Source organism: Typopeltis vanoorti, chromosome 22 (genome assembly GCF_054136105.1).
Source record: "Typopeltis vanoorti isolate ZY-2024b chromosome 22, IOZ_Tvanoo_1.0, whole genome shotgun sequence".
Taxonomy (NCBI): Eukaryota; Metazoa; Arthropoda; class Arachnida; order Uropygi; family Thelyphonidae; genus Typopeltis; species Typopeltis vanoorti.
This window is the reverse complement of record NC_143570.1, coordinates 623,080-637,153: the sequence shown is the minus strand read 5'-3', so window position 1 is coordinate 637,153 and position 14,074 is coordinate 623,080. Positions and strand designations below refer to the sequence as shown.

Here is a 14,074-nt window from a genome sequence, read left to right as displayed (position 1 = left end):
ATTGCAAAACCAAGCGCCAAAATTTGAAGTGCTTTTGTATGCAAAAGGCAGTAAGTGCAATTCAAAATGCCATTCCAGAACATCTCCAACTCTCAGTAAGTCCTTGAGACATAAAGTGAATTGTGATCTGGCATAGAGTTGGTTTAAAATTCCTTCAGCAGTTCCAAGTCGGTAAAAACCATCGTCTGTCATACTTATAACAACTGCCAGGACCTAACCTTCCATGGTGGCAAATTTAAAACTTCAAAACCTAACCTAACCTCCCATAGTGGCAAAATTTAAAACTTCAAAATGAAAATATATCTGAAATAGTATTTGTCATTCTATACAATGCCTAGGTATTCTATACAATACCTAGGGAAAGTATGCAAAATATTAAAAAAAAAACCAGACATTTCATACTTTGCCAAAAAAACGCCCAGGCATTCTATAGAATGCCTGCTTTTCACACTTTGCCAGTAACATATATAACACTTAGCTGGGAATATGTAAAATAATGTGTAAGTTATATTATTCTACCTCAATTTCTTCATGGTGATTATCACAAATTGTCAGCACATCCTCGCAGGAAGAAATCAACAAATGGAAGAAAGAAGACTATCAAATGAAGTAATAAAATATAAACCTAAAGATTAGAAGGACCTAGGAAGAAAATGAAAGTATAATTCTTTAGATGCCAAAACAAACAGGCTTTTAGCCTATATCGTGAAAGAAGTAACAAATAATTTAGATGACCAGATGGTCAGTATGCAAGAAAATGTCTTTCTTTTTCTTTTCTTTCTGTAATTTAACATTGATTATATGTATATAATATATATAAATAATATTTTTGGTTTCATTAACATATTTCAGGCAGTGAATTTTTAATTAATATGTACATTTCTAGAACAATATAAAAGAAGTTGTTTAAATGCTGCATATGCTTCATTTAGGACATTTCTTTTCTGATTGATATGGGCAATGTTATTGTGTCTGCAGTTGAGGATAAAAATTTTAGTGTCCGCTCCAAATCATCTTGGGCACTTGGCAACCTGAGTGATGCTTTATTGTTAACCAGGTAATGGTTTTAATAAATTTAGATTAATGGTTTGTTCATATTGTTAAACTTAATAGTTAATAACAAAATCTAACCTTCTCACGAAGTCTTTAGTGTATGATTCACTGTAAAGTTCACTTCTTTTTGTGACAGCATTTCCCATGGAGCATGAAGAATCATTATGGGAAGGTCTGCACTAACTCTGTTCACCATGGGCGTGTATGTTCCAGGTATGCGGTGTGCATCCATGGAAATAGCAGTATCACTGTTATTATATTTTTGCATTTATTCCTGTTTAAGACTCCTCCAATTGTTTCCTGGCTTTGCGTGATTCCTAAAATTAAACAAAATATACTAATTCTTCATGAAGAGGACACTTTTTGATGCATTGCATCACATTTGCGTTATTAGCCCAGGTGTGCGATCACAAATACGGACACCTTTGAACAGATGCCTCACCAGGTCAAATTCTTAGTGTTCCATTGGTTTAAATCCCCAGAAGGTGAGGCTAGGTGTCCACTGAGACAGTAGTACCCAGAAATCAGTGGCCGTGATTGGTTATTGTGTCAACCAATCCAATGAATGTTCTCATTTGTCCTGAGTTGCTGTTTTTCTTTCCTGAGTTTCATCTATTTTAAGTGCAGGAAGTATGAACTGACATGTTTAGGACACCGATACAGACAAGGTTTTAATATATATTTATAATTTCTATAAATAATTATAACTTTTCTGCCCATATTTACAATGGGAAACAGTGTTGACGATCTATATTCAATAGATCATCAATACTGTTGAATGTCCCATTTTCTGCCTGAGCTCTTGTGGATTGTATGATTATAGTCCAAGGAGGTTGGAACTTGTATAAGTAAGTAAGTAAAATGAGTTATTTCAGCCTTTCTTTGGTTCAATCTAGAAAAATAATAATTTCACAAGTGATTACTTTCTCCAATATCTGTGTGCCTTATATAGCTGTATTTAATCATATCAAAATTCAAATTATCCATGTCTCACTCTGGTATTTGCCAATGATAATCTAAGATCACCATGAAGCGTAAACCGTTTGTGCTTCTCACATAAGCGGTGCGCATGATGCATAGCTGTTGTTCATTTGACCTTCATGCTTTCCATATTTAAAATTATATTAATTGGTAAATTAAAGTATTCAAAGTTATCCTACAATTAATTGCATTGGACCAATTAAGATGAGTGCTGATGCACTATGCACTCTTAGAACTTTCATACATCAATAAAAATGCAATCATACGGTCAAACTGACGTGAATTTTGTAGCACAGGTTGCATAAGCCACATGACAGCACACCCAACCTAAATAGTCATGCAGTGCCACTGCTGCTGTTCACACAATAGCTATCATATCCCTCCTTGTATATGTTACTGACACAGCATTCATAACAGATTCTGGCAACCCATTTGCCAGTCTCCAAGCAAAAAAATCTAGTCCTAATGTTCTTATTAATGATACTCATACATCAATTTACGGAGATAACTCTCATTCTGCATCCTCTAGGCAAGTGTTGAAAAATTTCCTCTCCACCTATCAACCAACCTTCTACATTATACAAATGCTTGACCAGGTCTCCTTGAAGAGAACATTCTACTGACATACCATCTTGGTTGCTTTACTTCTGGATTCTCTTTACCACTTTCCAAGAAACCCAGATGACAAAACCTGTGCACAGTAATCCAGATGTGACCACATCAAAGCCCGAGGAAGAATTATAACTTCCTTGTCTCTGCGTGTTAATGGATTCTTTGATAACTAGGTAATCCTATAAGCTCCCTAGCCACCTTAGCAGTATGCCTTCTTAACTTCAACTCTCGATCTACTAACACTCCCAAAATTCTTAGCTTCATCAGTTGTAACTCTTCAGCCCCTTACTAGTTTCATATTTTCATAACTGACTTTCTTATGCATGCAATATTCCTTCTACATCATCTGTTTTTTTTTAGGAATCTCTTATTTAATAAGATGGCACATTATTTCACTCCTATTCTGTTTATTCTTTGAACTCTAGGGACACATTCCAGTAGTGGATCACTGATGTATTTTTTAAATACTTCCCATGCACCACCATTATCCTTCCCATCTAGCAACTGATACATTCATAATTTTTGGTTGGTCATAATTTCCTCTTTGAAGCTCAGCATGTAACCTCTAAATGGAAAATCCATACCCTTAGCCACTTCAAAGGTCAGTATTGCATTATCACTGTCACTAATTGGAGGCAGAGCAATCACATCTTTGATTGAACCCCCCCCCCTTTGTCACACTATAATCAGGTATAATACTCCTTGACCTCAGGTTCCTTCTGTTTCATGCTGCTTAAGAAAGTTTCCATGCAACAATGCAATAAATTTGGCTTTGTATTCTTTTCATGAGATTTCACTGCTATTCAAACAATGTTCAGATAATTAAAGTCACCCATGATGATTAATCATTGCTAGCAGCTGATCCCCTAGGTCTGTTGCAACACCCCACCATGTATTTGATCTTGTTAGACTCCACCTCACACCATATACTTTCAAATTCACTGCTAAAAGGAAAATTCTTACTAATATTGCAATTATAGTTTTCTACATGTATTCTCTGATTAATTTATTGTGTCTTGACAGGTAGGAACTTAAGACATGATAATTAATAAATAACATAACATGGATTTACCTTACATATATAATTTCATGAGTAGTATATGCCTTTAGTCCACTCTGGAGTATCCAATTCCTTGCCAGTGTGGATTATCATATTTTGGCTAAGCAGGTAGATCTACAACTGTGTGTCGCGATGAACATGTAGACTATGTTAAGTTCTGAGCCATAGTAATTGGGACTTGTGGAGCATATATAATATTATATATATATATTATATATATATATAACTTTCCCCCAAAAGTTATCATCAGACACTGAGTTCTTTGGAAGAAAATTAAGGTTCTCCATAAAAGTAATAATCTCTTGGAACATTTATACAAAGAGAGTTGTGAGCCCTTGCTACATCGACCAAATCTAAATAGAAACAATGAACTTAAATTATTTTGAACTATTTCCCTCATATGGGAAATAGTTCACAAATTTCAGAATTAACTTAATTATTTTTTTTTATTTATTGTTAAATCTTGCTAAAATTATTTTTACTAGAACCTTAATAAAATTAGGCCATGATGCTTTACATCATGTATGTGCAGTTCGTGCATGTCATTGTTGAATATACCAGTATCTGTTCTTGTTATTTAATTTGAAAGTCATGCTGAAGATGCCCTTGATACTAGGCTAAAACTTTTATACTAATAAAACTATATATATGTAAGGTAAATCCTTAATAGTGTCCACTACCATCTGCAGTCTGCCAAACCCCACCTACTCTTCTTGGCAGAAACTGAAATTTCAACTTTCCAAACTAACACTTTTTAACTCCTTTCAACCCAAGGGTGATGCACATATAGCCCAAAGGTCTGCGCATTTGTCCACTCTGACATACCTTGACAGATAGCACTCAACCTAGAATTGCCCAACTTTGTTCTTCTTTGGTTGAAAATCTCTCATCCCCACTCAGTCAAATTCATTTGCTGTCTGTATCTCTCCTGTAATGCCACCAACCACTCTGAGCTCTTTAATTTCTTTCCCTTTAAAAATTGATTTTCTCCAGTCCCACTTCCATAACTGCGAAATCATCCTCCTAGAAGATTTTAATGTCTACAACACCAGCTGGCTTTCCTCCTCCCCTTGTACAGATCTTGCAGGCACAGATGCTGAAACATTTGCTATCACCTCATACAAATTGTTCACATGCCAACCAGAATTTCGATTCTTGTCATGATGGAAGGAATTTTATGTGGACTTTTTCAATCGAAGATGAGTTAGCCGATCTTATGCGGAGTAGCAGGATTTTTTCTCCCGGAAACTCCGGTTTTTCATCTCTCATACAGACAAATCGGCCCTTCAGAACACGTAATTTACAGACAAAAAAATGCTAGTTGTGGTGGTGGTGGTGGTGGTGATGGGCGGTAGATGGCGTTGATGGAGATGATTAGTAGTAGAGGTTCGGTGGAGACAGTTGTATAGTGGGTGTCCTCCCACAATGAGTCTTCGGACTCCTTGCAGGTGTCACGAATAATAATATCCAAATACCAGATAACCCTAACCAGCACTCTACATCTTTTCCTCACTAGTGACCCTTTCAAATACACAGTGAATGTAGTGGTCCCCTAGGTAATTCTGACTACAATCTAGTGCTTGTCTTCTCCCCATGCAACAATGCTTACACAGCCACTCCCATACAAGAGTAGTTTGGCATTATAACAGTGCCAAATGGGACAGCCTCCATGCTTTCTATGCCTCATTCCCATAGTTGAACTATTGTTTCTGTCCTTTGAACCTAAACATATGCATAGAACGTATCACTGAAGTAATCCTTCAGTGATGGATTACTGGCATGGAACCATGCATTCCCCACACTATTCTGAACTGCTGTCTCCTAACTAAGCCCTGGTTCTCCAAAAGATGTGCCAGTGCTGTACAGAAAAAAAAAAAAAAAAAGCGAGCATATCACTCACAACTGGCTTACATCAAGAACTCCATCCTCCTTTAGCAGTTATACTCAAGCCTGAAATAGCTGCAAGAAAACTATCAATGCTTCCAAAACACAGTTTGAAAAAGCAAAAAAGCAGGAAATTTGCAGCCTGTCCAAACAGTAGCTGAGCCTTTTGGTCTCTTGCCAAAGCAATTGGCCACAAATTTTGCTCAATGCTGTTCCCACTCTATCATACCCAGATGGCTCTGTTGCATCATCCCCCACAGAAAAGCCAATCTCCTGGCTTCACTCTTTGTCTTCATTGCACACATAACAGACCATTGTAAATGTCCCCAACCATTTCAGATGTTCAATATACAATACCTCCTATATCCTTTCACCAGAAAGAGACCAGAAAAATATTGTCCAAATTAGACACAAAAGAGTCTCTTGGCTCTGATGGCATTCCTCCAATTGTCCTGAAGGTTTGTCCAGAACTGACTGTTTGTCCAGACCTATCCTGTGTCTCCTGTATATGCTCTCTTACTCCACTGGTATCAGTCCCACAGCCTGGAAATTGGTCTATGTTCAACCCATTTGCAAGAAGGGTGACAAATCATTGCCATCAAACTACTGCTCTATCTCACTCACCTCAATCCTATCCAAAGTAATGGAGAGAAGCATCAATTCCCAACTCCTACACCACCTCAAAAACACCCATCTAATAAATGGCCACCAGTATGGATTCTGTTGCTGTCAATCAACAGGAAATCTACTCACATATATTGCCCATCTCTGGATAAATGCCATGGAGAAGTTTGGCGAATCTCAAGTGGTTGTACTTGATATCTCCAAAGTTTTTGACTGGGTCCGACACAAAGGTTTACTAAACAAACTCCCATAAATTGGTCTGTCTCAGGACTTCTGCAGTTGGATTGCAAGCTTTCTGTCTGGATGCACATTATATGTAATGGTGGATGGTTCCTTATCCACTTGCTGTTCAGTTAATGCCAGGGTTCCACAAGGTTTTGTTCTCTCACCAACCCTCTTCCTTCTGTATATCAGTTTTGCAGATGACACATTGCACTCTTCCCTTTCATTTGATAAATCTTACTTTACACAAATCACCTTAACTACAGAACATCAACCATCGGTGCCCTCAATTCTGATCTCCGACCCATCCTCTAATGGGGTTTAGATAACCTCATCAATTTTAATGCTAGCAAAAGACAGTTCTGCTTATATCTCACATAAAAGAACCATTTTCTCCCATTATTATCTTTGATGACACTCAAATTTCCAGACAAGATGAGATTTCTCTTCTTGGAATCACCCTGACATCAAGCCTCTTTTTTCATAAACACATCACAACCATAGCATCCTCAGCTTCTAAAAAACTAGGTTTTCTCTTTCAATTGAGATGCTACTTCATCTCTGAACAGCTGTTAACCTTATACAAATCATAAATCCACCCAGCTATTGAATACTGTTCTCACATTTGGAGTGAGGGTCCCTAAGAGCTCCTTTGAAATGCTTGACTCAATAGTGAGAAGGGCAATTGGATTGATTAATAACCCATCTCTTACCAACTCACCTCTCCCACATTTTCATAGGCATTTGGTTCCTGCATTATGTGTATTCTACAAATATTTTCATGTCAAATGTTCATCTGTTCAATTCAATTCAATAACATCAATAATTTTCCCACTCAGTACTAAGTCCGTTGGAACACGTGCAGCTGCCATCTAACATCTCTTCACATTATATCTTGAAACTCACAGAACAAGTTTCTTTTCCTCCTCATTCATTCCTACTACTGCTGTATTGTGGAACAGTCTTTCTCCCTTAAGTGTTTCCTAAGGAATACAATATACAGGCTTTTAAATCAAATATAAACAAGCTTTGCCTTTCCCAACCTCACTACCTATACAAGGTACTAACATACTATAGGTTGATTAACCAACCTCTCGTGTATGGGCTCAACATAAAAAATAAAATAAAATAAATAAATAAATAAAATATATATATATATATATATATTCATTTGTCTTATACACTCATGTCATGTCTTGCATACACTTTCTATTCACTGTATGCAAATAATCTTTTTATTGTGTATGTCTGTATGCAATTGTAATTTATCTATATGTAAATATTGTAATTTAATTTAAATTTTATATTTAATTGAGTCACTTTTCTTTTTTAAATCTTCTTTGTAACAAGCTTTGTTCCCTTTTGGCCTTCAGCTATGTTTATTTATACCTGTGTTCTCAGTTCCCATGAGTTCCTAATAGTATCATGACTTACAGGAGAGTGGCAGAACAGAAACACTCTGTAGCTTCTATTCATTCCTCTCTAGCTTCACATAATGGTCTGTTCTTTTTGTTTATTCACCGTGATGATATTATGGGCTACTCATCATGAAATAAAAATGGTAAATGCTCCACAAGAGAGCTCCTCTTCATGGAAATTTATGTATTGCTTATGTTCCTTGAAAGCTGCAAATCTTTTTCGGGCTAAAGTAAAATCAGAAAAACCATGAGTGTTGCACATGTGGAATATGTGCATTGGTGAATATGAGCAGTTTGTGGTAAAAAGGAGAGGATGATGGTGTGTGTGTGTGTGTGTGTGTATGTGTTGACATTGGCAGATTGAGGTTAAGTGAAGTGGCATGGTAAATGCTATTAGAAATGTGAACATTAATGGAAGTGGTAGTCAAAATGGTGATAGTGTGAAAGAGGTAAAAGTGTGTGAAAGGATAAAAGCAGTAGGAAAAGAAGAGTTTAGTACAAGGCTTCACTGCATCAAATACTGTAGTTAGTGAGTAGAAAAGCTCTTGGCAAATAGCAGTAAAAGTAAGAAAGGAATAAAAAAAAGGTGAAGAAGTAGAAATAGTGGGTTTATGTGAAAAAAGGTGATAATTACATAATTAGAGGTGTTTTTGATAAAGGAGAAATGAAAGCTTGTTTTCTGAGTCTGGAAAGAAAAGTGAAAAGTGTAGAAATGTAGTAGGAGATATTTGGTTGAGAAATCAACACTGGTTTCTTATTTGAACTGGTCATGTTTTTAAGAGTTATTAGAGTTCATTTAAAGAGTTATCAGTTATATTCATCAGCTTGGTGGTTTGCTGTCACATGTATACACAAATGCTAGACGCATCAGCAATGATAGATATAGTGGGACCAAAAATTATTGGCATTAGTGAGATCTAGTTGACTGAGGAGGACAGGAGTAGAATGTGATTATGGTATATGTCCATTCTGAATATACTGAAAAGATAGGAAGAACAGGGGATTATTGCTAATGATTGCAGAGTTAAATCTAACCAGAGAAGAAATCTCCAATGATGGTAGCATGGGTAATATATGCAATGGGTTCAAGGCCATTTAGAGACAGAGGTTAACATGACAAAATACACAATTAGGTGCTGCTGTAGACCAGAATCACCTGAACAGAGATACAAGGAAGGCTATGATTGGAAAGGAACTCATGGTGCAGGAGCACCGAATCTAGCTATAGTGTCTGAGAATGCATTTATAAATTATATGAATATTGTGCCAACCTGGTGAGAGTGATCAAGAAGTTTTGACTTGGGTGATGACAATTACCTGTCAGGATTTTACCTCTTGCTAAAGTCCTGAGAAGGAACATATGTGAAACTATAAGGCAGGTGATTATAATAAACTTGAGAAACCACATGGTAATCAGCAGAGCATTACTACATCCCCAGAGTTTGGAGAATAAATTGTATGAGAGTTAAATGGTTGAATAACAGTTAGGAAAAAGAAAACCAGGATGTCCTCTTAAGAGATTCGACGATGACTGTTCAGGTGATGCTGTAGACCAGAATCACCTGAACAGAGATACAAGGAAGGCTATGATTGGAAAGGAACTCATGGTGCAGGAGCACTGAATCTAGCTATAGTGTCTGAGAATGCATTTATAAATTATATGAATATTGTGCCAACCTGGTGAGAGTGATCAAGAAGTTTTGACTTGGGTGATGACAATTACCTGTCAGGATTTTACCTCTTGCTTAAGTCCTGAGAAGGAACATATGTGAAACTATAAGGCAGGTGATTATAATAAACTTGAGAAACCACATGGTAATCAGCAGAGCATTACTACATCCCCAGAGTTTGGAGAATAAATTGTATGAGAGTTAAATGGTTGAATAACAGTTAGGAAAAAGAAAACCAGGATGTCCTCTTAAGAGATTCGACGATGACTGTTCAGGTGATGCTGTAGACCAGAATCACCTGAACAGAGATACAAGGAAGGCTATGATTGGAAAGGAACTCATGGTGCAGGAGCACCGAATCTAGCTATAGTGTCTGAGAATGCATTTATAAATTATATGAATATTGTGCCAACCTGGTGAGAGTGATCAAGAAGTTTTGACTTGGGTGATAACAATTACCTGTCAGGATTTTACCTCTTGCTAAAGTCCTGAGAAGGAACATATGTGAAACTATAAGGCAGGTGATTATAATAAACTTGAGAAACCACATGGTAATCAGCAGAACATTACTATATCCCCAGAGTTTGGAGAATAAATTGTATGGGAGTTAAATGGTTGAATAACAGTTAGGAAAAAGAAAACCAGGATGTCCTCTTAAGAGATTCAACGATGACTTCTAATGCCAGAACAGGCCACTCTAGGCCTAAATCCTTGATAGGCATGATGATGATGCTGATAACAGTTTAAAGTAGAAGCTGCATAAAAAAGAGAATATTGTGGAACTCATGAGAAGATTGGTGGTGAGGCTCACACAGCATAAATAGCAGACCAGGAGAGTGATGGCCATGGTGGTGTCGTGACGACCTTTTTCCGTCGTGTTCTAAATCTATCTAGTTTCAGGTCACTTTTATAAATAAAATAACTAATTACGAAATGATCACCGATCCAAAAGTAGGGAAATTTATATTTATACTGCGCCACCCTATTCTTAGATTAGTCTATATAAATAGTAGGATCAGTTCTAAATTAAGTTAGCAGTCATGTCATTAGGCCAAATCATCTACTATCATTTTTACTTGGGGTTCCCGCACGATTCGAATGTTTATGAACGGTGCAATAATAAGGAATTCAGGCAAACACAATATTTAGATTAACAAAATAAAACATTTAATATATGATATATGACAAATACATGAATTCAACTTTAAATTGAAACAACACAATCTACTTAACACAACTCGCCAAGTCTCTCATGCCAATTCGATGTACTAAACTTTCATATACAATTCACAACTTCAAAAACACATGTCTTCTTAACTCAAGTTAATATAACAAACTTCACATTTATTCAGTCTCTACAAATCTGTCAGCTCAATGTTTATATTCACAGCAGGCACTCATCTAGGTAGACAATGTTCCAAGCAAACTTATTCCGGACTTTGAGCTTCGAAGTTATATTACAGTTAATGTTAGCACAAACAAACAACTATGACTAATCTTACCAGTTACAATCTTCAATACATCAACTCACTGTGAGTACACTTATGAATTAACTTATTTACGTTAGCGGAACACACACAATAAAAATTCTCCACCGTTTAAACTGTACTACTGTTATCGCACTTCACTATTCTAAACAACAGCTATAAGGCACTGATATCCTTTCTTGTTTATTTTTCTCCAACTAATCAATATAGCCTTTTTCCCAGGGCAACACAGAATTAAAATCGTAATCCAGATTAACTGGAACTAATCAGAATTTTTGCATTGACTGTCCAGTTTCCTTTTTATCTGATTACGACATTAACCTTTCTTCATAACGACAGCCGATTTCGCATATAACATTAAACTTTATGATTCACTACTTATTGGTTCACTTCCGAACACTATACTCATAAATTTCTGCCCTGAGGATTTTATAATCTTGGTTCCGCAAAACTCTCTCCTCACTCGCTTAATAATAATTCTTCTCCCTTCCCTGTCTTATCTCTGACCTTCCTTCCTCTTTACCCTTTTTCTCTATATTCTATATGACCTTCACTCCCCCCTTACGTTCGAACGCCACGTTCTACTCCACTCGTGGTTGTTTACGCGTGCGTTTCCATGACAATAGACTAAGCGTAAACATTTCGCCAATGTAATGTATGCTATATTACTGCTACATGAGTGATTACATAACATTAAATATTTCACAAATAAGAACAATAGAATATTTAAGCTACTTCTTCAACTTATTGATTACGTATACAGTTAAATATAAAATAACACTTTACGTTACACCATATATATTTGGTTATACAAAATTCTATACATTTTATTATTTTATAAACTAATAATAGGTCAGGTTTTAATTAAATATTTATTTAGTAATTCTCAATTAAGGAATAATAAATAATTTTATATAAGTCATGATTAATATTTAATAAGCAATGTTAAATGTGAATGAAAAAAAATAAATTACATAACATAGCTTCATTCACAATTTAACATAGGCTCACCCTTTCTTTGAAAAATTTTTATCATAAGAAAAATTTTTCTTTTGACACTAGGCTCCTTTAAAAAAAAAAAAAAAACTGGATTACATATTTGCTTTTCGTTTTCTCAAGTAATACCAAGTTTTACTGAAACTTGGTTCCTCATTATGTTTTGTGCCTTTATTCTCTTTCACATTATCATCAATTCTCTTATTACTATTATTATCAATTTCTGCATGTCTTCTAAGTTTGTAGTATAGGATTCTCTCTTTTGAATTAAATTCACGTTTTCCATTATTAGAATTAAGTTTTTGTTGTCTCAGAACTTGGTGGTTTGTTCTATGATATAGATTAGACATTTTACCAAAATTGACTTCAACCTTTAGTTTGCTATAAGTGGTAACTTCTGATTTTGGCTTTGTCACTACTACTTTTGGTTCATCAGTAAGAAGAGGAGTATCAGATTGAATGTGTACATGAGAGTTATCACCACTATCTCTATTAGATGATTGATTCACAGCTGATTTTTCTTCAGTAGATGGTCCTGATTCAAGTGGCAATCTAAATTGTTTTGTTTGATACCTAGTCTTATCGCAATCATGAATTTCATTTCTTCTGATATATCTCCTTTTGTTCATCAGGGTTATTTCTTTCTTAGAAAAGTCACAAGAAAATTGATATCTTGCTAGGAAGTTTGTTCCCAAGATAATGTGAGAACTTAGATTGGAGGTAGTGGGGACAACAAGTAGGTCTTGCCACACGTACAGTCCAAATTCTGGTAGGTATATTCTAGCTCGAAGCTTTTCATATGCCATAAAGTTTGAGTCTGAGAGAGAAGTAATCCTTACAGGTTGTCTCAGCTTGGCAGTGCTCTTCCACAGTTTGTTCTTTAATGTTAGGAAATAATCCATCCTGATGGTAGAGGCATTGCATCCTGTATCTAATAAGATGTCACATTTGGAGCCCAGGATATCACCTCTAATTCTCATCATTCTCTCATTAGATGTTTGATAATTCTGAATTCTTTTATTTCTCCTGTGGTTCACATATCCACATTTTGAGTTCCATCTGTTGTTGTAGTAGTCTTCCTTGTTATGGAAGCAGTTCCTGGCATAATGTCCAACTTTGAAAGTTTATTTTCCACTTGGTTAGAGTATAATAAATTTAGTTTAATCCTTTATCCAAGTGTGAGCAAACAAAGTTTGCGCCTGAAAGTATCTTCAGGACTGGGTTAAGGTGGTACACACCAGGGCAACTCGTTGCAAAGGTGGAGCAAGCTACCAACACTCCTATCCTAGTATCTCCTATAATGCAAAACACATCTCCTTGCGGATATGTCTATTGTTATGCATTAAGGGAAGGGCCACTACCCAGACCGGTTTCGACCTTTATTGAGGTCTCTTCAGTGGGAGCCAGGCCCAAGTCGAGATATCAGGCAGAAGCATTAGCAGGTCATCTCCACCTATAGGAATTGCCAATTGGTGTGCCACCCTTTTTTAATAAGTTACTCTGGATTTAGAGAAAGATGTTGAAAGTTTATTTTCCACTTGGTTAGAGTATAATAAATTTAGTTTAATCCTTTATCCAAGTGTGAGCAAACAAAGTTTGCACCTGAAAGTATCTTCAGGACTGGGTTAAGGTGGTACACACCAGGGCAACTCGTTGCAAAGGTGGAGCAAGCTACCAACACTCCTATCCTAGTATCTCCTATAATGCAAAACACATCTCCTTGCGGGGCGTGCATAACAATAGACATATCCGCAAGGAGATGTGTTTTGCATTATAGGAGATACTAGGATAGGAGTGTTGGTATCTTGCTCCACCTTTGCAACGAGTTGCCCTGGTGTGTACCACCTTAACCCAGTCCTGAAGATACTTTCAGGCGCAAACTTTGTTTGCTCACACTTGGATAAAGGATTAAACTAAATTTATTAATGTCCAACTTTGTTGCAATTGTAACATTTAACAGGATTTCCTTGCTTTATCTCTGTCTTGGATTGAGGAATAGCAGACATTTGTTGTCTGACATCATTTAATCCTCGCATCACTTTATCTAAAGTACTTAAAATAGGTTGA

At 36.2% G+C, this 14,074-nt stretch overlaps 1 protein-coding gene across 4 annotated transcripts in view; it reads left to right on the top strand.

Annotated features, from left to right (window-relative positions):
- The window catches only part of LOC150094096 (HEAT repeat-containing protein 6), a 446,924-nt gene that overhangs the window by 356,415 nt on the left and 76,435 nt on the right, over positions 1-14,074 (top strand). For all 4 annotated transcript variants that reach the window (XM_090412214.1, XM_090412213.1, XM_090412212.1 and 1 more), the window contains one exon: positions 933-1,057. In XM_090412214.1, the coding sequence (XP_090268340.1) occupies positions 933-1,057 (125 nt within the window). The remainder of the gene's footprint in view (positions 1-932; positions 1,058-14,074) is intronic.